The 20,889-nt window shown below is 43.9% G+C and overlaps 1 protein-coding gene across 1 annotated transcript; it reads right to left on the minus strand.

Moving 5' to 3' along the window:
- Positions 1–1,144: 1,144 nt before the first annotated feature.
- Positions 1,145–20,601, minus strand: FBXL3 (F-box and leucine rich repeat protein 3). The gene is made up of 5 exons (XM_069970662.1): positions 20,213–20,601; positions 12,473–12,839; positions 10,365–10,487; positions 2,984–3,155; positions 1,145–2,202 (listed from the first exon to the last, which is right to left on the minus strand). Exons 2-5 carry the CDS (start codon positions 12,836–12,838, stop codon positions 1,559–1,561), a joined length of 1,305 nt encoding a protein of 434 aa, XP_069826763.1. The 5' UTR covers position 12,839; positions 20,213–20,601; the 3' UTR covers positions 1,145–1,558.
- Between the last annotated feature and the right edge of the window lie 288 nt (positions 20,602–20,889).

The following is a 20,889-nucleotide window of genomic DNA, read 5'->3' on the forward strand; positions in this document are numbered from 1 at the left end:
AGCAGAGCTGAGTTGGAAGTGACGGTGTAGCAGAGCTGAGACAATGAAGGAGATGATGAGAGTGTAGTAGAGCTGCGTTGGCGGTGACATCGTAGCAGAGCTGAGTTGGCGGTGACGGCGTAGCAGAGCGGAGTTGGGGGTGACGGCGGAGCAGAGCTGAGATGGGGGGACGGCGTAGCAGAGCTGAGTTGGCGGGGACGGTGTAGCAGAGCTGAGACAACGAAGGAGATGATGAGAGTGTAGCAGAGCTGCGTTGGCGGTGATGTCGTAGCAGAGCCGAGTTGGCGGGGACGCCGGTGTAGGAGGGCTGAGTTGGCGGGGACGCCGGTGTAGCAGGGCTGAGTTGGCGGGGACGCCGGTGTAGCAGGGCTGAGTTGGCGGGGACGCCGGTGTAGCAGGGCTGAGTTGGTGGGGACGCCGGTGTAGCAGGGCTGAGTTGGCGGTGATGCGGGCGATTGCGGGGGGCGGAGCTTGCCGTCGGCGATTGCGGGGGGCGGAGCTTGCCGACGGCGATTGCAGGGGGCGGAGCTTGCCGCCGGCGATCGCAGGGGGGCGGAGCCGCGGGTGAGTGCGGAGGCTATGCTGCGGATGAGTGAGGGATGCCACGGGAGGCATCGGGAGGCTCTGGACACAGGGGGTGAGCTCTGGGCTGGGGGTGACCGGGTGGCTGCTGTTAGAGAGGGATGCAGTCACAGCTGCGCTGATCACTGTCTCCCTCTGTAACAGCAGCCACCCCATCAGTGTTCTCAGTCACTTCACTGTGCTGGAACTGAGGACACGTGATGCCGACACGGAGGGTGGGGGCCAGGAGCAGGGAGCGTGTCGGTGTGGACTGAAGTCTGATGATTCTCTGCAATCCGTGGAGGTGAATGCAGCTGGATAACAGCAAAGCTACGGGTGGGCAGCGTATTAATGCAAAAATAATTTTGGGGGGAATACCCCTTTAAATAAGCACATAAGTTGTTCTCATAAATAATTATGTACCTTACAGCATGTAAACTGCAATTTGATAATAGATAATGCAAAAACAGCAAGAGAACTGTCACAACTGTTACAAACTACATGTTTAAATAGTATTTTGCATGTTTGAAGCATTCGACTGTATGCAAAAAATAAATCTAGCACAATAAAACACTTATACATATTCAATGTTCATCATTTAATAACAAAAGATGGAAGTAAAAAGCAAACAAGGTCTGTTTATTGTGTAAATGCAAGAGCCTTGCCAGAGGCAAAATACATCCAAAATCAGATCTCTGCAAGATATAATGCGTATGTCTTTAACTTTAAATGGATTACGAGTGGCACAAAGCAAATGGCCTCTAGTTCAGCTTCCACACAAATCTATATTTGAAGAATAAACAAAAAATATAATTCTGTGTGATGGTCCCTAGACATCCCAAACAATGTGACCTTAATAAATTAGCTCCTGCACACATTTAAATAAAGCAAAAACAAAAGAAGGAAAACTGCAGATTAGTTTATTAGCTTGTCATGCAATTGTACTGATTTAAGGTGCTCTTCAATATAACCAGTGGTAGTAGACCAGCTTCAGATCCTACCAAGTGGGCATCATGTCTGGAAACCAGACTCTTCCAAGATGCTTTGAAACTTCCCAATGAATCTGCTCCAAGTTATACTTTTGATCAGGGATTAAAACTTCCTCCATGATAGAAAGCTGGGATAGACGACCACCACACATCTTTACAAACTCCACAAATGCAGAACATGAAACTTCACACTCCCCAAGTCCGATGGCTGTCAGGTTCTTGCATCGCTCTGCAATTCGAATCAGTTCTTCATCAAGAGGTCGAAGTCCATTAGCGCAAACAACCAACTCCACAAGCCGAGGGCATGTCATTCCAACACGGCCAAGCACTTCCTTGCTTACAGATCTTCCAAAGTACAGGTGTGTAACTGGCGTTTCATAGCGGAAAAAAGGATCAAACTCCTCTTCATAAAGAAAAAAGTACATGACCAAATTCACCTTAGGAGAATGCTTTATCAGGGCATCCCAGCTGCTTTTCTGAATGGTGTGAAAGTGTGTTTGTCCTGGATTCTCGCTGACAACATCAATACGCAGATGTTCCAATCGCACATGTTTTTCAGAGGAAAGAGCCAGAAGCAGCTCATCGCTCAGTAAATAGTAGTTCAAAGCCAGCTCCCGCAGACCATGACACTGATCTGCTACACATAAGATACCTGAAACAAATTTTCAAATATTTATGTTGCTGACAACAACAAAAAAAAACAACAACTTACATCTAAGTATTAAAAACTTTACAAGTTCTATTAAGTAGACTATAAAGAATACATCATAAGGGTACAAACCCACTTGACGTATTTGCTGCGTGAATCAGTCTTAAAAATAAGCAGGCAAAACGCAGGTTGGCTTTATACGATTGTTCTGCGTTAAAATACGCAATTGCGTATTTTTGAAGCGTGAAGCTTGTTGTTAGCAAAGCATCAGTTGTTAAAATACGCAATTGCATATTTTTGAAGCGTGAAGCTACATGCGGTTTTCGCACAGGTTGTTAACGACTGATGCTTTGCTAACAACAAGCTTCACGCTTCAAAAATACGCAATTGCGTATTTTAACGCAGAACAATCGTATAAAGCCAACCTGCGTTTTGCCTGCTTATTTTTAGGACTGATTCACGCAGCAAATACGTCAAGTGGGTTTGTACCCTTAAAGTGTTTAAAGGGGTTGTCCGTGGGCTGTGATTTCTGATCCCCAGTGTTCCACTTCTGCTCTCTGTGTGTTTCAGAAGTACCCCTTCTGTAACATGAGGGGGCAGGTTCCTTTTCTGCCCAGACAACCCCTTTAACTGCTTCTAAGTAAAACTGGAAAAGCCCTGTGATCTGAAGAACAGAAAGTCCTTTCAGGGAGCCAGTTAACTGGCTCCCAACAACCAGAAGCAATGCACTGGCAAGGAGGTAAATAAATGGGAAGTACACAACATATAAATTGAAGTATTTTACCTGCAGGGGAAACATGCGGACAACTGCTCATTTTCAAAAGCTTCAAGGTATCACTATTGTTGGCCACCAGCACTTTCAGGGATGGATCATCTACCGGAGTATCATCAATTTTAAGTGATGAGAGTGACTTTGAGTTGACGAACACAACAGTTAGAGCAGATATGAAGTGTGACTACAAAACAAAAAGCAAAATGTGTTATTTATGTTCAGTGAAATGTCCTATAATGTAGTCAAGCTAGTTATATACATATTACATAGTTGTTGGCCGACAGATCCTTCCAGACACATTCACACTTGACAAGTTTGTGTTTTTAATGGAGAAAGGAAGTTCCAGACACCTCTGGCAGCAGCTCATCAATCCTGAAAACAAAGGGGGCCAAATTTAACTACCCAATGCTTTATCTCACCAACATTCTGTGTTGGGGGAAAGTCGGGAGGTCACCATACATTTAAGATGGCCAGCCGGTCTAATATGTATGTCCAGCTATAGAGTTACTTGTTCCTCAAAGAGGATTTGATTACAGGTGTTCTTCATGCAGGAGCCCCCACAATACGCAATTATTTGGAATAGAACTACAGTATGATGTTTAAGGGGCTATTTACACAGAAAGATTATCTGACAGATTATCTGCCAAAGAGTTGAAGTCAAAGCCAGAAACAGACTATAAACAGAGAACAGGTAGTAAAGGAAAGCCTGAGATTTCTCCTCTTTTCAAATCCATTCCTGGCTTTGGCTTCAAATCTTTGTCAGATAATCTTTCTGTGCAAATGGACCCTAAAGGGAAACAATCAGAAGGTTAATATGTACCTGCAGCTGCAGAGTCCCTGATCCTGGCACTGATCTTCCTTGGTGCCATTTTTCTGTATTTTGATGAAAATCTAATTGCAAATTAACCCTTTTGTGCACTGGGGGCATTCCTCTGCCCCTCAGTGTATTACTCTTCCCGCTGGTTCCTACGTCCTCTCCTACTTATTCATATTAACATATGCATAATAGATATGTAACTCTGCTCTCATCTGGTAAAAATAGTGGTATGTGTCTACTTATGCATATATTAATATGCCTAAGTAGGAGGGGACGTAGGAGCTGGCAGGTGGGTGGAATGGTGCTGAGAGGCTAAGGAATGCCCCCAGTGCACCAAAGGGCTAATTTGAATATTTTCTTTTCATCAAAATACAGAAAAAAAAATCTTCTGAGGAGAAAAACAGAAGTTACTCACCGGGTAATGATGTTTCCTCGAGTACATGACAGCACCACGGAGAGAGGGACCCCACCCCCAGGGACAGGAAACCTGAAGCATAAAAGGATTAGGCCCTCCTCTCAACCTCAGTGTGTATTCCAGAGACCGAAGAGAGCCATGATTAGTATCAGGATTTGTTTAACTCTTTTTAAGAACCGTCACCAATATCAAATCAACAATTTTTTTTTTTTTTTTTTCTGCACACCCAAGAGAAACAAACAGTGAAGATAACCAATAGGGTGGGATGTAATGGTGCTGTCATGTACTCGAGGAAACATCATTACCCGGTGAGTAACTTCTGTTTTCCTCTTCGACATGACAGCACCACGGAGAGAATACCAGAGATGAGAAAAGAATTTAGGGAGGGACTATAGCCTGTAAGACCTTACGCCCAAAGGCCACACCAGAGGAATCAGAAAGATCCAACCTATAGTGTCGGAAAAAAGTGTGCGGTGAGGACCAAACAGCCGCCCTGCAGATCTGAGAGATTGAAGCATCACTTCTTTCAGCCCAAGAGGTCGCAACCGCACGGGTGGAATGAGCTTTGAGCCTAAGGGGAGGAGAAAGACCAGCAGAAGAGTAAGATGAGCAAATAGCCTGCCTTATCCATCTGGCTATGGAACTACTACTAGCCTTACAACCCTTATTGGCTCCTGAAAACTGAATAAACAGAGATCTAGATCGTCTAAATTGCTTAGTGACTTCCAGGTATTGTATAACTGAGCGTCTTACATCTAAACAATTAAATTCCTGTTCTCTCTTGTTAGCAGAATTATCACAGAAAGAGGGTAGTATTATTTCCTGTGAGCGATGGAAATCTGAAACAATTTTGGGCAAGAAAGCAGGGTCTGGCTTGATTATGATTCTGTCTGACAAGATCTTAGTATAGGGCTCGCAGCATGACAGGCTAGCTAACTCCCCTACTCGCCTGGCTGATGTTACTGCCACTAGAAGGGCCGTTTTAAGAGTAAGATTTTTTAGAGAGATTTCTGACAAAGGTTCAAAGGGAGCATCTGTTAAACTCTTAGGGTACAAACCCACTTGACGTATTTGCTGCGTGAATCAGTCTTAAAAATAAGCAGGCAAAACGCAGGTTGGCTTTATACGATTGTTCTGCATTAAAATACGCAATTGCGTATTTTTGAAGCGTGAAGCTTGTTGTTAGCAAAGCATCAGTTGTTAACAACCTGTGTGAAAAACGCATGTAGCTTCACGCTTCAAAAATACGCAATTGCATATTTTAATGCAGAACAATCGTATAAAGCCAACCTGCGTTTTGCCAGCTTATTTTTAAGACTGATTCACGCAGTAAATACGTCAAGTGGGTTTGCACCCTAAAGGACTATACTCAAGTCCCAAGAAGGAACTGAGGGAGACAGTCTTGGAGAGAGCCTGGAAGCTGCTCTAAAAAAATCTAACTACCCAAGGATGAGTAGCTATCTGATGGTTGTATAATGCTCCTAAAGCAGATGCCTGAACCTTTAAAGTGGCTGGCTTAAGGTCCTTCTCTAGGCCTTTTTGGAGGAAATCCAAGATTTGAGCAATATTAGGTTTATGAAGGTCTACTTTTTCTGCCCCCAAAAAAGAAAAAAAGGTCCTCCAAATTCTGAAGTAGATCTTAGAGGTTACCGGCTTCCTACTCCTCTGTAAGGTTGAAATTACAGCATCAGAGAGGTCATGACTTCCAAGGATTAGCCTTTCAAAAGCCAGGCCGTCAGGTGCAGCTGCTTCGCTTCTTGTTGAAAGATCGGGCCCTGAGAAAGTAAATCCGGTTGTTCCGGTAGAACCCAGGGATCCGTCACCGACATGGATCTCAGACCTGAGAACCAAGCTCTGCGTGGCCAAAATGGGGCTATAAGAATCACTCTTGCTGAGTCCTGACGTATCTTCCTTAGTACTCGAGGAATCAAGGCCAGTGGAGGAGGAGGAAAAGCGTACATTAGACTCCAAGACCACGTCTGACTTAGGGCATCTACGCCTAGGGGCCAGTCCGCTGGGGACAAGGAAAGAAACTGTCTCACCTGTCTGTTTGCTCTGGTTGCGAACAGATCTATGACCGCCTCCCCAAAAGTGAGTTATCATCTGAAAGATTGAGGGATTCAGGCGCCATTCCCCTTGTAGTAGCTGATGTCTGCTGAGGTAGTCTGCTCTTGTATTCAGTATTCCCTTGAGATGGACAGCTGATAGACTCAAAAGTTTTTTCTCTGCAAAAGAAAAAATTAGATAAGACATGTCCAATAACAGGGGGCTCCTGGTGGTACCCTGCCTATTGATAACGGAAACTGCTGTTGAATTATCTGAGAAGATTTTAACATTACAATTTTTTATGTGAGACTCCGCCTTACACAGGGCAAAATATACAGCTGCTAATTCTTTGAAGTTAGAAGACCTATTGCTGTATTCCTCATCCCAGGTACCCTGAAAGTTAAGATGTCTAATGTGAGCGCCCCAGCCCGAAGGGCTTGCATCTGTGGTTATTATTTCAGGTGAGGAAAAAGTCCAGCTAAGACCTTTAGAGAGATTATTCCTGGATAACCACCAGGTAAAACTTTGCAATGTAACCTGGGATAAGGTGACTTTTTTGTCCAAACCTGTGGGAGAACCATCCCATGCCTCGAGGAGCTGGGCCTGTAAGGGTCTTGAATGAATTTGGGCCCAAGGAACCGCTGGAATAGCTGCTGTAAACAGACCAAGAAGCGACATACCCCTCCTTATGGATGTTACTGGATTCTGAAGAAGATAGTTTGTTAAGTCTTGCAGCTTCTCTATCTTCTCCAAGGGCAGGAATGATTTTTGAGTCACTGAGTCCAGTGAAATTCCTAGGAACAGCTTTTCCCTTTCTGGAGTTAATGATGATTTTTTGTAATTTATTATCCAGCCGAGATTTTCTAGAATGGACAGGGTTCTCTTTAACATTGTTTGAAGTTTTTCTTCTGATTCTTCTATCAACAGAAAATCGTCCAAGTATGGAATGAAACCGCCTTCCTGCTCCCTTATATGAGCTGCCATTTCCGCCACTATCTTGGTGAAGATCCGTGGGGCACTGGAGATGCCAAAGGGCAGAGCTTGAAACTGTAGGTGAATCAGGGAGCTGTTGATCCAAATTGCTATCCTGAGATACTTTTGAAAATCCTTGTGGATTGGAAAGTGTAAGTATGCATCCTTTAGGTCTACTGACGCCATAAAACAATCTGGAAAGAGCAAGTTTACTGTACTTTTGATGGTTTCCATCTTGAATCTTTGGTAGCGAAGATGTTGATCCAGAGGTTTAAGATTTATTATGACTCTGTAACTTTCGTCTGTTATTTTTTTTTTTACCAGAAACAATGTGGAATAGAACCCCTGACCTTTTTCTGACTCCGGAACTGGAACCAGGACTTCCTTCTCCTGTAATGCCAGAACTTCCAATTTTAGGGACTCTAGCTCCCTTGAGTCCTGATGGCCCTTTGTTATAACAAACCGAGTGGGAGGAAGGGATGCAAAATCTAAGCGTACTCCATCTTGAATAGACTGAAGTACCCATCTGCTGCCGCAGATCTTTTCCCATTCTGGTGCGAAGTGTTTTAACCTTCCCCCCACTCGAAATCTGGCGTCATTGCGAGGAGGACTTCTTTGTTGAGTCAGATTTTTGGGAGAACATATAGCCTCTTGACTTGTTGTAGGCTCTTCCTCTACTGGATTTGTCCGTATTCTTTCTGTGAAACTTTTCCTTTCCTTGACCTCGAAAGGACTGGAATCGTTTCCCTTGAAAGGCTGCAGGAAAATTTCTCTTTTTGTCTGCGGCCTTATCCAGTAGATCATCTAAAACAGTCCCAAATATATATTCTCCTTCGCAGGGTATGGTGCACAATTTTGCCTGACCAGTTCTTTAACCACAGGGCTCGACGGGCCGAGTTGGACTATGCAGCTGAGCGAGCAGAAAACCTAAGTGCATCAGTGGATGAATCAGCTAGAAAGGAGGCATATTTTTTAAGCAAAGGTAAAGCTGTAGTGAACTTTTCCTTAAAATCCTCAGCCTGAAGATCTATCTCTAGCTGGGAAAGCCAAACCATCATTGACCTAGCCACACAAGTGCCTGCAATGTTTGGTTTGAAACTTCCTGTGGCGGCTTCCCAAGTTTTCTGTAGAAATCACTCCGCCTTTTTATCCATGAGGTCCTTGAGCACCCCTAGATCATCAAAAGGTAAGGACCCCTTGCGTGACATTTTAGAGATAGACACATCTATCTTTGGGGCTCTATCCCATGATGGATTATCCGTTTCCTCAAAAAGGGTATTTCCTCTTTACTGCCCTAGGAATGAAGCCTTTTTTCCCTGGCTTACTCCATTCTTTATTAATAAGAGCTGATATGCTCCTGTGCACTGGAAAAACCTTCTTTTTCTTTTCCTCTAAACTTCCAAACATGATGTCTTGAATGGACTTAGGTTCTTTGGGATCTTCAATCTCCATTGTGGAGCGAACCTCTTTAACTAAGGTACACACATCTTCTAATGAAAACAAGGCCTTAACTCCTGTCTCAGTGTCAGAATCTTCTGAGCCTGCTGCTTCTGCCTCTTCTTCTCTAGTTTCCCCTTCCTCATGGTCAGGTATAGATACCGTAGTAATTCTCTGGGAAGGTCCCGGAAAACTAACCGGAGTTGAAGCAGGTACACTTTTAAAGGAATTCTGAATTTCATCTCTTATAAACATTTTTACAGAGGAGAGAATAGAGTCCATGGATGGAACCTACGCAGCTACCAAACTTCCAATACATTGTTCACAAGTTGGCTTATCATAGCTTGGGCCAAGTCTGACTTTGCACACTCTGCATTCTTTATGTCTGGAGGATTTAGATTTCCTAGACGAATCCTAATAAATGATTTGTAGAAAAAATAAGAAAAAGAGAAATATACTATTAGGGAAAATAAAAAGTTGATCATCTTACCACCCCAACCAGGGGAGAAGTGATTTAGTACCCGGGAAGAGGCCTGAGCCCCAGAGGAATCCTTCCTAGCCTCGCTGCTGGAACTCATTGCAGCTTGTAGCTTGTGAGTATGCCGGCCGAGCTCACCACTGCGCACTCCACAGTGTTTTCTGAATTATCCGGCGTCTGACGTCACTACTTGTGCGCCGCGTGACTCCCACACCACGTCACCGCGCAACGTCAAACCGGAAGTCGCCGCGCGCCGGACCGGAAGTAGGCCGCAATGTGGAACGCACGCTCCGTACGGACGTGACTTACTGTCTCGGCCCACAACTGCCTCTGAATATCCCGCGGCTGCTACCAGGAGATCTCGGGGCTTCCGATCCGGCTCCTTTGCCATTCTGGAAATACGGCTGGTGGTGGTGAGTCGGGCTTGCAGTGCTACACCGGCGCTGTACAGAGCCATCCCCCCGGACATTCCACTAGAATAGGCTTCAGCAACTGGGGAAGCTCCGGCTTCTTTTTTTTAATCCTTTAGGAGACTCACAGAGCTTCCATACTCCAGGCTTCCCGCAGGGACAGGAAACCACACTGAGGTTGAGAGGAGGGCCTAATCCTTTTATGATTCAGGTTTCCTGTCCCAGGGGGCGGGGTCCCTCTCTCCGTGGTGCTGTCATGTCGAAGGGGAAAAAAAGAATACCAGTGCCAGGATCAGGAATCTTTAGCTACAGGTACCAATCAACAGGTTTACCTTAACTTACAGCAAAATAAACAGTTAACCCCTTAACAACGCATGATGAGTATACTAGTCATGCGGTCGTTAAAGGTAAACAGAGAGGGCTCCCAGCATGAGCCTTCTTTGCAACCTGCAGTCCCCGGTTGCTATGTGCAGCTAGGGACCACGGATATTAGCCGGCGTGGCCGATCGTGGCTCCCGGCTAATTAACTATTTAAATGCAGCTGTCAAAGCTAAGTACACTTATCATGAATAAACTACATAAAATGCCATGCGGCAGAAACAGTCCCATTCACATGTACAAAAGGACTGTCAATGAAGAAATTTCTGCAATAAACCTGTGATTTGTAACCTTAAGGGCAACAATGTAGTCAGAAAATGTTGAAAAACATTTTCCCTTCACTATCTTTGTTGTATGACAGATCCTTCACATAAAATGATGCAGGGGGTGTTATTATGGATGGTTCAGACTACAAGTCAATCCAATACTAAAGCCTTTACCTTTGGTAAATCCATAAAGCTTGGTCGAGCAGTTGAAATAAGTCCAAGTGTCTTCAAAGAGCAATTTACAAGTTGTGAAAGAATATCACATGCCGCTTCAGCCGATTCTTTACTACTATCAACCTGTATGGAAAGAAAATGACAAATCATGATATCTACAAACACATAACCATAACAATGCATTTCAAATAGTAACAACTCGTGTTTGTGTGCAGAGATTACAGTGTTCTGCAGATAATACTTTATGCAAGTCTAATAATAATATTGTCTAAACATATATAACATTTAGTCTGGACATCTGCAGAGCAACCCCTGACATCAACTTCAAATATTTTTTTTTCATGCAGATATAATGGCAAAAGACTAGCAAAAATATTAGCCCAAAAGATTTACTTGTCCAAATGTAAGAAAAGCAAAATATGCATGTTACATAGATTAGTACTACTAGCTGCAATAATAGAACAGTGGTGCCCTTTAAGTAGGATCAAATAATATATGCTCAGCAGTAAGTGTTGGCAAGACTGCTATGTATTTACCTTTAGGGTACGGTCACATGTACAGCTCTGTATCAGATTTGAAGCCATGTTCATTTAGTTACATTAATATATGTAGCATCAAAGCTGCAACTTTATAAGGAAAATTATCAACAGGTTAGACAAATATTACCTGCTGATAGCTATTGCTCACAGGGCGCTGAGGATGAACATAAGTATCTTACCTTCATCCTTGGTGCAGTTTCCAGTTCAAGGCTATGTTCACACCATGTACGTTTTGCATAAATCACAGCCGTTGTTGCAATTAGCAACAACAGCTGTGATTTATACAAAACGTACATTCTATTTGAATGAATGAAATCCCGACCGGAGCGTATACAGATAGTATACGCTCTGGTCAGGATTACATTCGGCCACACGAAAAACTGACATGTCACCGAAGGAGGGCCGCAGACAGGTCAGTTCACACAATGGAACGTGCGGCTCCCGCATCCCAATTCATTAGAAATTAAGATCATCCGGCCGGTACTGCAGTACTGGTCAGGGTTGATCTTCAGTAACACCGGCCCGGTGTTATACGTAGTGGGAAAGTAAGGAAGTTTGGAGCACTGTTTGGACCATTGCTTAAAAATGGCCTCAATAGACGCAGGATTAAACTACAAACTGCATGGAAATGGCGCTGAGATAAAGGTAGGAAACTTCCCTTCATCCTCAGCACCCTGAGCTACAAGCAGTTTAGATAACGTCTAACCTGCTGTTAAATTCCCTTTATATCTGCAGCAGATCCTGTATGGGGGCAGTCACATGTTTTGTGCACAGTCCGTGAATATGGATGAGTTGCTATGGAATAGATTTTTAAATTCCAGGCATCATCATTCATTGTTTAAATGTTCGTGCTACTGAACTGACACTGTATGGCAGTAAAGTAGCGCAAACATTTGAACAGTTTTGAAGGTCCCGGCATCATAATGAATGAATCATTCATGTTAACAGACTGCACGGATCATGTGAATACCCCATAAGTGTGAATGGACCCTTAGGGTACAAACACACGCAGCAGATTTGATGCTGTGTTCAGTTATTTAGATCTAATCTGCTGCGTATCGCAGCAGTAAATACGCAGCGTATATGCTGTGTGTGTTTGTACCCTTAAAGTGAATCCGTCAGCTAGTTTTGGAACTTTGGAACACTAAACCACCAGCATTTGTTTATAAAGCCAGGGGTTAGTGTTCCAAAACCACCAATATTAAGCCCAACTGTCCCACTATCCTGCACTGATATGGTTCCCAAAAAATAGGCCCACACACAGCTCTGTAGACAGAAAAACAACAAAAGTAGTAAAACAAAAACTATATAAGTGTGGTTAGAATCACACTGACCTGCAGAATAAATTTTTTACTGTACTACAAATTTAACGTTCACTACTTCTATTTAAAGCTATGTAAACACAACATTCTTTTTCGGTTGTCAATTTAAAACAAAATTAGGACAGGGGTTTTTTTATCATTTCAGATGTAATTATCAAAATGTGACTGTCCAAAATATGGCCTAAAACGATGATGATGATAATAATAATAATAATAATAATAATAATAATAATACAATCATTGCTACCTTGAAGCTGACATACTGTAGGTGTTTGGAGTGCCTCTTAATGATCTGTTTGATCAGGTCAGGATGTGTTGCCTTTAGATAAGAAGTAGCCGGCTGATTCAGCTCAAATTCAAAGCATCTCCAGAGATCAGGCATGTGAAACACATGATTCCAGTTTCTGCACACCTGAGAAGCATGTGCACGATCCAAAAGAGGCAAATACTGAAAAATCTGCAGAATTATGTCAGGAAGTAGATTACCCCAGTCATGAAACTTGGATGTTTTTGTGGGTTCGTCTTCTGGATTTTTTGTCTTTTTTGACAATTCCCCTAACTCTCCGACTGATAACCCAATGCTTGTGTCACTGGCCATTCTTCCTCTTTTCATCCTGCACATAAAATAAATGATACATTAGATAGCTGCAGAACAGAACTTTATGAAAGCAGATACTGATTATTATGGGGGTAGGAAGCCCTTTATAATGGAAAAGAAAGAGAATTTGAAATGTGAGGGCAATGTTACCTTGTATCATCATGCTAATCATTGGAAAGATAACACTTGCAGGAAAGAATTTACTGTAAAACACGTATGCCGAAAATAGTTCCTGATGTATTACATAAACCATCATCCTTCTTATACCGATATGCCCACGTTATCATACATGTCATATCACAGAGCATGAAACAAATATAGCAAGACTGGCTTCCACAACTCCTTAACATGCAAATATACCCTATCAAAAATAATGTGAAGCAATACCCCTCTGTAAGTGGCCTTTGCTTTTTTTTTTTTTTTATCTGATCTAGAAGACTCTCCTTTGAGAAGCCAGTGACTGCAATGAGAAGGTCTCCTTTCCCTACAGGTATATAAGCCTGTTCTTTCATGAAGACGATTCCATGAAACAGCCCCTTTACCTTACTTAACTTGCTATCTTATTACTAACAGTTACATTAGTTGCAGAACAAAGGCTTATTCGCACATCCTGTAGTTTTGGGATGCTCTGAATAGGCTCTGTCACTACAAGAGCCTATGCTGCAGAGATTCAAAGTTTCCCTGCTCCCAGCATCATATTGATACATCATGCCGGGCAAGGAAACACTCGACTACAGGGCTTCCCCGTTTTAGCATCTTTAAAATATGGGGCGTGGGAAAAAAAACCCTAAGGAGATAAGACAGCATGGCTTGTATTTTAAAGCAGTGATGATACTTTCGTAACATGACCCATTTCTAACATGCTTCATAATGAAACCAAATCCAACTAAAGCAGACCTAGATTGGCGAATAACCTTATTAAACCATTTCTGGTTGCTTCCCACTGTGTAGTATAAATAGCAATGGGCCTAGAGAATAGGAATAGAGAAAACAATCAGCCCTAAAATCATCGGTGCCCCACCGCGCATCGCTACGGTGGAATAGCAGTGCGCGGCGGGCGATAGACAATTTGAGAAGCAGCACCATACATTCCTCCCCGAGTCCCGCTCGCAGCAGCAGCTCCGGAGCGGCCGGACTGAGCTGTCAGACGCTAAGCCAATCACTGGCCGAGACCGCCGCGGCCTGTGATTGGCTGAGCTGTCTGACAGCTCAAGTCAGGCCGCACTGAAGCTGATGCTACGGCGCGGGACCTGGGGAGGAAGATGGAGCGCAGGAGAAGCCCGGACAGGTAATGTATGGTGCAAGGGCTGCAAGGACATCTATGTCCCTGCAGCTCTCGCTTAACGATCGTCGGGGCCGTGGAATAGGCCCAGTAAACGAGCGCCGATCTAGCAGCTCTAGCGTGGAGCCCTGGATACTTACTCTTTCCTGTAAGTTCCGCTCCTAGAGCCGATCCCGGAACGGAGATATCGCCGTTGGAAGCTGAGCGCGCGCTGTATGCCAATTACCAGAAATGAGTCCAACGTCCATAGAAAATGACTGGAGCAGTCATTTTCTATGGGCGTCGGACTCACCTCTGGTGAGCCGCGCGCACAGCTTCCGACGGTGATATCTCCGTCCCAGGATCGGGTCTAGGAGCGGGACTTCCAGGAAAGAGTAAGTATCCAGGGTGGGCGGGCTCTGGGAAACATGTTTTTCTTTCAGATCAACTGGTTTTAGAAAGTTATATAGATTTGTAATTTGCTTCTATAAAAAATCTCCGGTCTTCCAGTACTTATCAGCTCCTGCAGGAAGTGGCTATTCTTTCCAGTTTGACATTCTGATCTCTGCTGCTAACTTTGTCTGAGGCAAGAACTCTCCAAAGTGGAAGCAAAAAAAACTCTCCTGCTCTGAACAGTTCCTATCTCAGACAGAGGTGGCAGCAGAGAGCACTGTGTCAGACTGGAAAGAATATACCACTTCCTGCAGGACAAACTGCTAGAGATGAGCGAACCGGGTTCGGGTTCGAGTCGATCCGAACCCGAACGATCGGCATTTGATTAGCAGTGGCTGCTGAACTTGGATAAAGCTCTAAGGTTGTCTGGAAAACATGGATACAGCCAATGACTATATCCATGTTTTCCACATAGCCTTAGGGCTTTATCCAACTTCAGCAGCCACCGCTAATCAAATGCCGAAAGTTCGGGTTCGGATCGACTCAAGCATGCTCGAGGTTCGCTCATCTCTATAAACTGCAGCTGATAAGTACTGGAAGACTTGAGATTTATAGTACTGGAAGACTTTGAGATGAAATAGAAGTAAACTACATATCTAGGCAATTTCCTAACACCAATTGATTTGAAAGAAAACTTTTTTCTGCCGGAGTACCATTTTAAAAAGCATAGGCTCTTAAAGGTTTATAGATCACCCCAGCACTCAAATATACCTTCTATGTTTATTTTGATTATATATCTCGATTGGGACCTGCGTTTTCCTATTTGTTTAATGCTTCATTTTTGTCTGACCATTCTCAATAAATTATGTTTCGATAAAAAAGATACATGCAAAAAAACAAACGTGGTTTGAAGAGGATGTACCATGTACCAGTCGGGGGAAACCCCTGCTCCTCTATGATGCGGCTCCATTGATTCTAATAGAACCACATCATAGAGGGAAGGGAATTCCCTTCCACTGGGGGCGGGCCGGCCGACCTCCAGTGCTTCAGCTCCGGCCTGGAGCCCGTGGATAGAACGGCACCGTACACAGGAATCAGGCTGCGGTTCAAAGAACAGACTGCGGCACCAGGTTCCCTCGTGACGGCACAGTTTTATCCGTGGGTCAAATTAAATGTACCAGATGGTACATCCGCTTTAAGCCCAAAAGCTGCAACATCAAGCAGGACAGAAGTCTTTTAGATAGTTTAGATGAAGCCAAATGTGTGCCAAAAAGACATTTTTGTAAATAGATTTGGCTAACAGAAGCCTATGGGCATGCTATATGCCAAACTCAATGTAGGTCTAGCCTTGAAGTAGTATACTAATCTAATTAGAAACCTACATGTACTGCATTGTGCTTTAAGTGTAAAATAAACTAGAGCATACTCACATCTCCTGGTCCAGTGACAGCACTCTTTGGTCCTTCTGGTTACTAGAGGCCATCGTTCTGGGGACTGTTAGTGCTCAACTGCTTATGGCTCAAATATACAACGGGTATAATAGGTGTACACACCCCTGTTAATATGGCAGGTTTTTGTCATGTAAAAAAATCAGACCAAGACAAATTCAGACTTATTTCTTTCTTCACTGTAACTCCATATTCTGTGCAATTTATTAAAAAAAACTGAAGCAAGTTAGAGGGGGAAAATAACAGAACTAAAATAATGTGGTTGTATATCTGTGAATATCATGTTATAATTGGGAATGTGGTTGCGTTCAAATTATCCATTATCAGTGTGACGTTTTGCCCTCCCCTGGAGCTGCGTCACAGAGGGGAGGGGCTCGTCACATTGGGGGCAGATGGGCCCGCCTAGGACGCAGTTTAAAGAAAGGACCGTTGGACCGGCAGTCTATAGAAGTCTTTAAGCGATGTACCTGCTGGTACATTTGCCTTAAGGGTACAAACACACACGGCATATACGCTGCGTATTTACTGCTGCGATACGCCGCAGATTAGATCTAAATAACTGAACACAGTATCAAATCTGCTGCATATCTGCTGTGTGTGTTTGTACCCTAAAACTGTTCATAATCCCCTGTACTTTCACTAAAGCCTCAGTTCCAGCTGCAGAAGGCATTCTTTTGACAGAGTTGATGCAGGTTGTGGCAAAACATAGCCAGCTTGGGATGTTTTTCTGTAAGAAAAGGCTTCCACCTTGCCAACCTACCCCACAGGCCAGGCATATGAAGAATACAGTAGATTGTTGTCACATGCAGTACACAACCAGTACTTTCCAGAAATCCTTGCAGTTCAATCATCATCTTTAATCTTAATAGCCGGGTCGATGACCGGGAATAGACTAGCGCCGTGTAAAACAAAAGAACAGCTTTGCTAGAGGATGGCCAAAGTTTTGTAATGGCCTAGCCAGAGCCCAGACGTGAATCTGTGGTTTGACCTGAAGAAGCTGTAAACAGGAGATGCCCTCGCAATATGATACTTTCACAAGAAAGTATGGGCAAACACTACCAAGTCTATATTTGCTATGTTGTGGGTCTCTTACCCCAAAAACCTGAATGTTGTCATAAATTCAAAGGGTATGATTGCTGGGAGAATTACATTGCTATGCTATCTCTGCCTATACAGTGTTCCATTTAAGAGTGTTTCTATATAACCACGTGGTATCAAAAAAGAATCTTGGCATATGATCCGCCTATTGACCTGGGTTAAGGCGGAGTGCCCATGCATACGATGAGTGGGGCTTTCCGTGTAAGCTTTAACTGTATAAAGTTATTAATGTATATCCATCCAACTATTTTTGCAAGGAGAGGCAATTTCTGTTTTTTATTCTCGAATTGCACTGTGTGACAGCCTATCCAGAAGATCACCCACTATGCTTGCTGATCATACACCCGAGATTTTTAGCTGTAAATGACAAGTGACAAAATACACTTCATCCTATGATACTATGTGACATCTGTCTGTCCTTTGTAACTAGCTACACTGCTGTAAGCACATGACATTGCACAGCCCTTACTCACCACGTGACACATGAATAACATCAGCTCCTGACTATTTATTAAGCAATTATAGTGAAAAAAACAGGAAGTCGTTTAAGGTCTTGGTCCACACCCGATGCTCCTACTAACATATTGCTTGGTCGCCTATCTTTTAAATGATCAACTACATTGTAGAAATTACACAAGGATGCTTTTTTTTTTTTTTAGCAAAAATTTGTATAATGCAAAGACTCTTGTCTTGTAATGAGCAGCGATCCTAGGATAGTTTTACTGGCTTCTGATCTATACAATATTTTGTTCCTACGCTAAACTTACTAATAGTTTTAAGCCATTCTGTCAAAGTGTTTGGGTTCGGGAACATTATCAGAAACCGAGCGCTCAGCATTTATATATTGGTGGCTGCAGACATTGGATGCAGTCCTAGGGCTGCCAGGAAAACATCGAGCATTGGCTGTATCCATGTTTTCCAGGACTGCCCTAGGGTGGCATCCATTTCTGCAGCCACGGGAGATCAAACAAAGTGTTGAGAGATGCGCTCAACACTACTTACTAATACACAGGTGCAAGGTGGGTACTGAATATGGTCATTACATCCAGACAGACAAACTATATTGTCATGTATTAAGACAGAGCCATAAAAAAAGAAAAGTATAACAGTGTTAGTGTGAAAATAATAGTGCTGTAGAGGTGGAGTTTTCAGGTCTTACTAACGCCCAAATGATCGAGTTAAGGGAGCACAGGCTACCTGCAGACTCAAACAGTCAGATTCCCACTTGGGCTGTAAATACTCAGCACAGTATCCAACAGTGTTAGCAAATATGAAAAATGTATGTGTCTGATACAAAAAAGTTTAAGAATTCTAAGAAAACTCGGGTCATTTAAACTGTTCAGCTACTAAAGTTTACAGTAATGGGCTATGTTCACACCTAGTACCTTTGTCAGTCTTTTTTTCAACCAAAACCAGGAGTCTGTTAAAAACACAAAAACTGTGCAAATTTTTTCATTATAATTTTGTCCTGTCAGTTCCACTCCTGAATTTGGTTGAAAAAATACTGATGGAAATACTATTTGTGAACCTATACAGCTACACAACAAATACCTTCCAGCCCATATATAATCTTCAACCACAAAAGGCTGCGGCAGTCAGAATGCTACTGAAAGCTATAAACAGTTGACGTCAAGTAACCACAAGAAAGTCAAAACGCTTACAACCATATCGGCCAGTAAATTATTAATCTAATAAGACAGTCCACAAACAAGTCTCTGTGCCATATACCAAAGATCAATGTTTAGTCAACCAGGTTACGGCGGGTATAAACAAAGATCTGTCCATGATCAGGACAACAACCCAAAAAAAGGAACATTTATCATACTGCTGGATAATGCCAAGAAAGACATGACAAGGCACAGACAGGAGGGTCTGCCGCTTCTATGCTCCATGTCCTTGTGCAGGGAGTCCTTCTATGGTTCACAATGATCCATAGCTAAAGGGATGTGACCAACCTGGAGTAGACTCTCTCAGGGTCCCTTTACATACATACCATATGTTTTACCTTTATGGTAAATATACTCCCAAACCAATCATAATCCTTTATGGTTTGGAACGTCCCTTAACACTGGTAAATCAGTATAGTAGTGACTGACATACATGGCAGCATCCTCACCATACAGATGGGTGTGTACAGCAAGCAGGATAACATACAGGGTGTGCTCATGGGGATAACATACAGATAGGTGTGTACAGCAAGCGGGATAACATACAGGGTGTGCACATGGGGACATACAGATAGGTGTGTACAGCAAGCGGGATAACATACAGGGTGTGCACATGGGGATAACATACAGATAGGTGTGTACAGCAAGCGGGATAACATACAGATAGGTGTGCACATGGGGATAACATACAGATAGGTGTGTACAGCAAGCGGAATAACATACAGATAGGTGTGCACATGGGGATAACATACAGATAGGTGTGTACAGCAAGCAGGATAACAGAGGGTGTGCACATGGGGATAACATAGAGGGTGTGCACATGGGGATAACATACAGATAGGTGTGTACAGCAAGCAGGATAACAGAGGGTGTGCACATGGGGATAACATAGAGGGTGTGCACATGGGGAAAACATACAGATAGGTGTGTACAGCAAGCAGGATAACATAGAGGGTGTGCACATGGGGATAACATAGAGGGTGTGCACATGGGGAAAACATACAGATAGGTGTGTACAGCAAGCAGGATAACAGAGGGTGTGCACATGGGGATAACATAGAGGGTGTGCACATGGGGATAACATACAGATAGGTGTGCACATGGGGATAACATACACATAGGTGTGTACAGCAAGCAGGATAACATAGAGGGTGTGCACATGGCTTCACACTTCAAGTGCTAACATAAGGAGAACTGATCCTCAGCCAATACCAGTCATTGTTACACAGAAACCTGCACACTTGTCTCCCCTCTAATGCAGGGACACACTCTACTGAAATAGCAAACAAACCAGTACTATAAGCTACAGGTAGTCGTGAGACACAGTAGTTGTCTATGAGTGTAGTACATGACATGCACAGGCCTATACAGGTAATGGTGGCAGAATGGTCACATGACCAGAGGTGCTTAGTTCTACACACACAACCACCGGGGGGCGTGTCACATGATCCCAACAAATACAGCCGCCCCCCAACCCCGATAAGCACCACGTGACGTCTATGGTACAGACAGTATACGGTACCTGGGTGGCTTTAGCTGTACACGAGTGTAGTCGCTGTATGTTGTCGTCTCCTGGTCGCATTAGCCCGGGACCGCAGTGTTGTAGCTCAGCTCCCCGTCACAACGCAGCCCGCCCCCGGCACTCATTAGACAACCAGGCCCTGGCCGCTCACCACGGCCACACGGACACCGGCGTTAGGAAGCGAAAGAGCTGGAGAGCGATGCGGCCCGGTGCTCTGCTCTCTGTACGGCGCTTCCTCTCGGCCTCGTAGTATTATTATTATTGTTGTTCCGTCTGGTAAGATGGCGGCGGTGCTGCGCGCTCCCTCACGAGATGGCTGATGCCACTGAATGACGACGAGGAGGCGCCGGAGCGCGCACGGGGAGGGAGGCTCCGCTGCTGGTCATCAGCCTGACACACACGGACACCGCACATGCTTTCTGTTATGTGTTACTACTTATACAAGGTACAGGGGCAGCCCTCCCCATCTTGGTATCCTCTATCCATAAGCTATAACAAGCTGCTCGTTGGCGGCCTGGCTGCTGGGACCCCCCCACCAGTCCTGAGAACCAGAACCAATGGACTGAGCGCTCGCTCCATGACCAGGCTGGTTTCTTATTCAGAGGAATTTTGTTTTTCCTGTTTTAGCGATTATTCTTACAGAAAATTGATAATATTCATAATCTACCGTAAGTGAG

Source organism: Dendropsophus ebraccatus, chromosome 5 (assembly GCF_027789765.1).
Source record: "Dendropsophus ebraccatus isolate aDenEbr1 chromosome 5, aDenEbr1.pat, whole genome shotgun sequence".
Classification (NCBI taxonomy): domain Eukaryota; kingdom Metazoa; phylum Chordata; class Amphibia; order Anura; family Hylidae; genus Dendropsophus; species Dendropsophus ebraccatus.

Coding starts and splice junctions, on each gene's coding strand:
- FBXL3 (XM_069970662.1), bottom strand. CDS start 12,838: ATGAAAAGAGGAAGAATGGCCAGTGACACAAGCATTGGGTTATCAGTC. Junction 3,156..10,364: donor GCTTTATGGATTTACCAAAG/GTAAAGGCTTTA, acceptor TTTGTTTTGTAG/TCACACTTCATATCTGCTCT. Junction 2,203..2,983: donor TCCGCATGTTTCCCCTGCAG/GTAAAATACTTC, acceptor AATTTGTTTCAG/GTATCTTATGTGTAGCAGAT.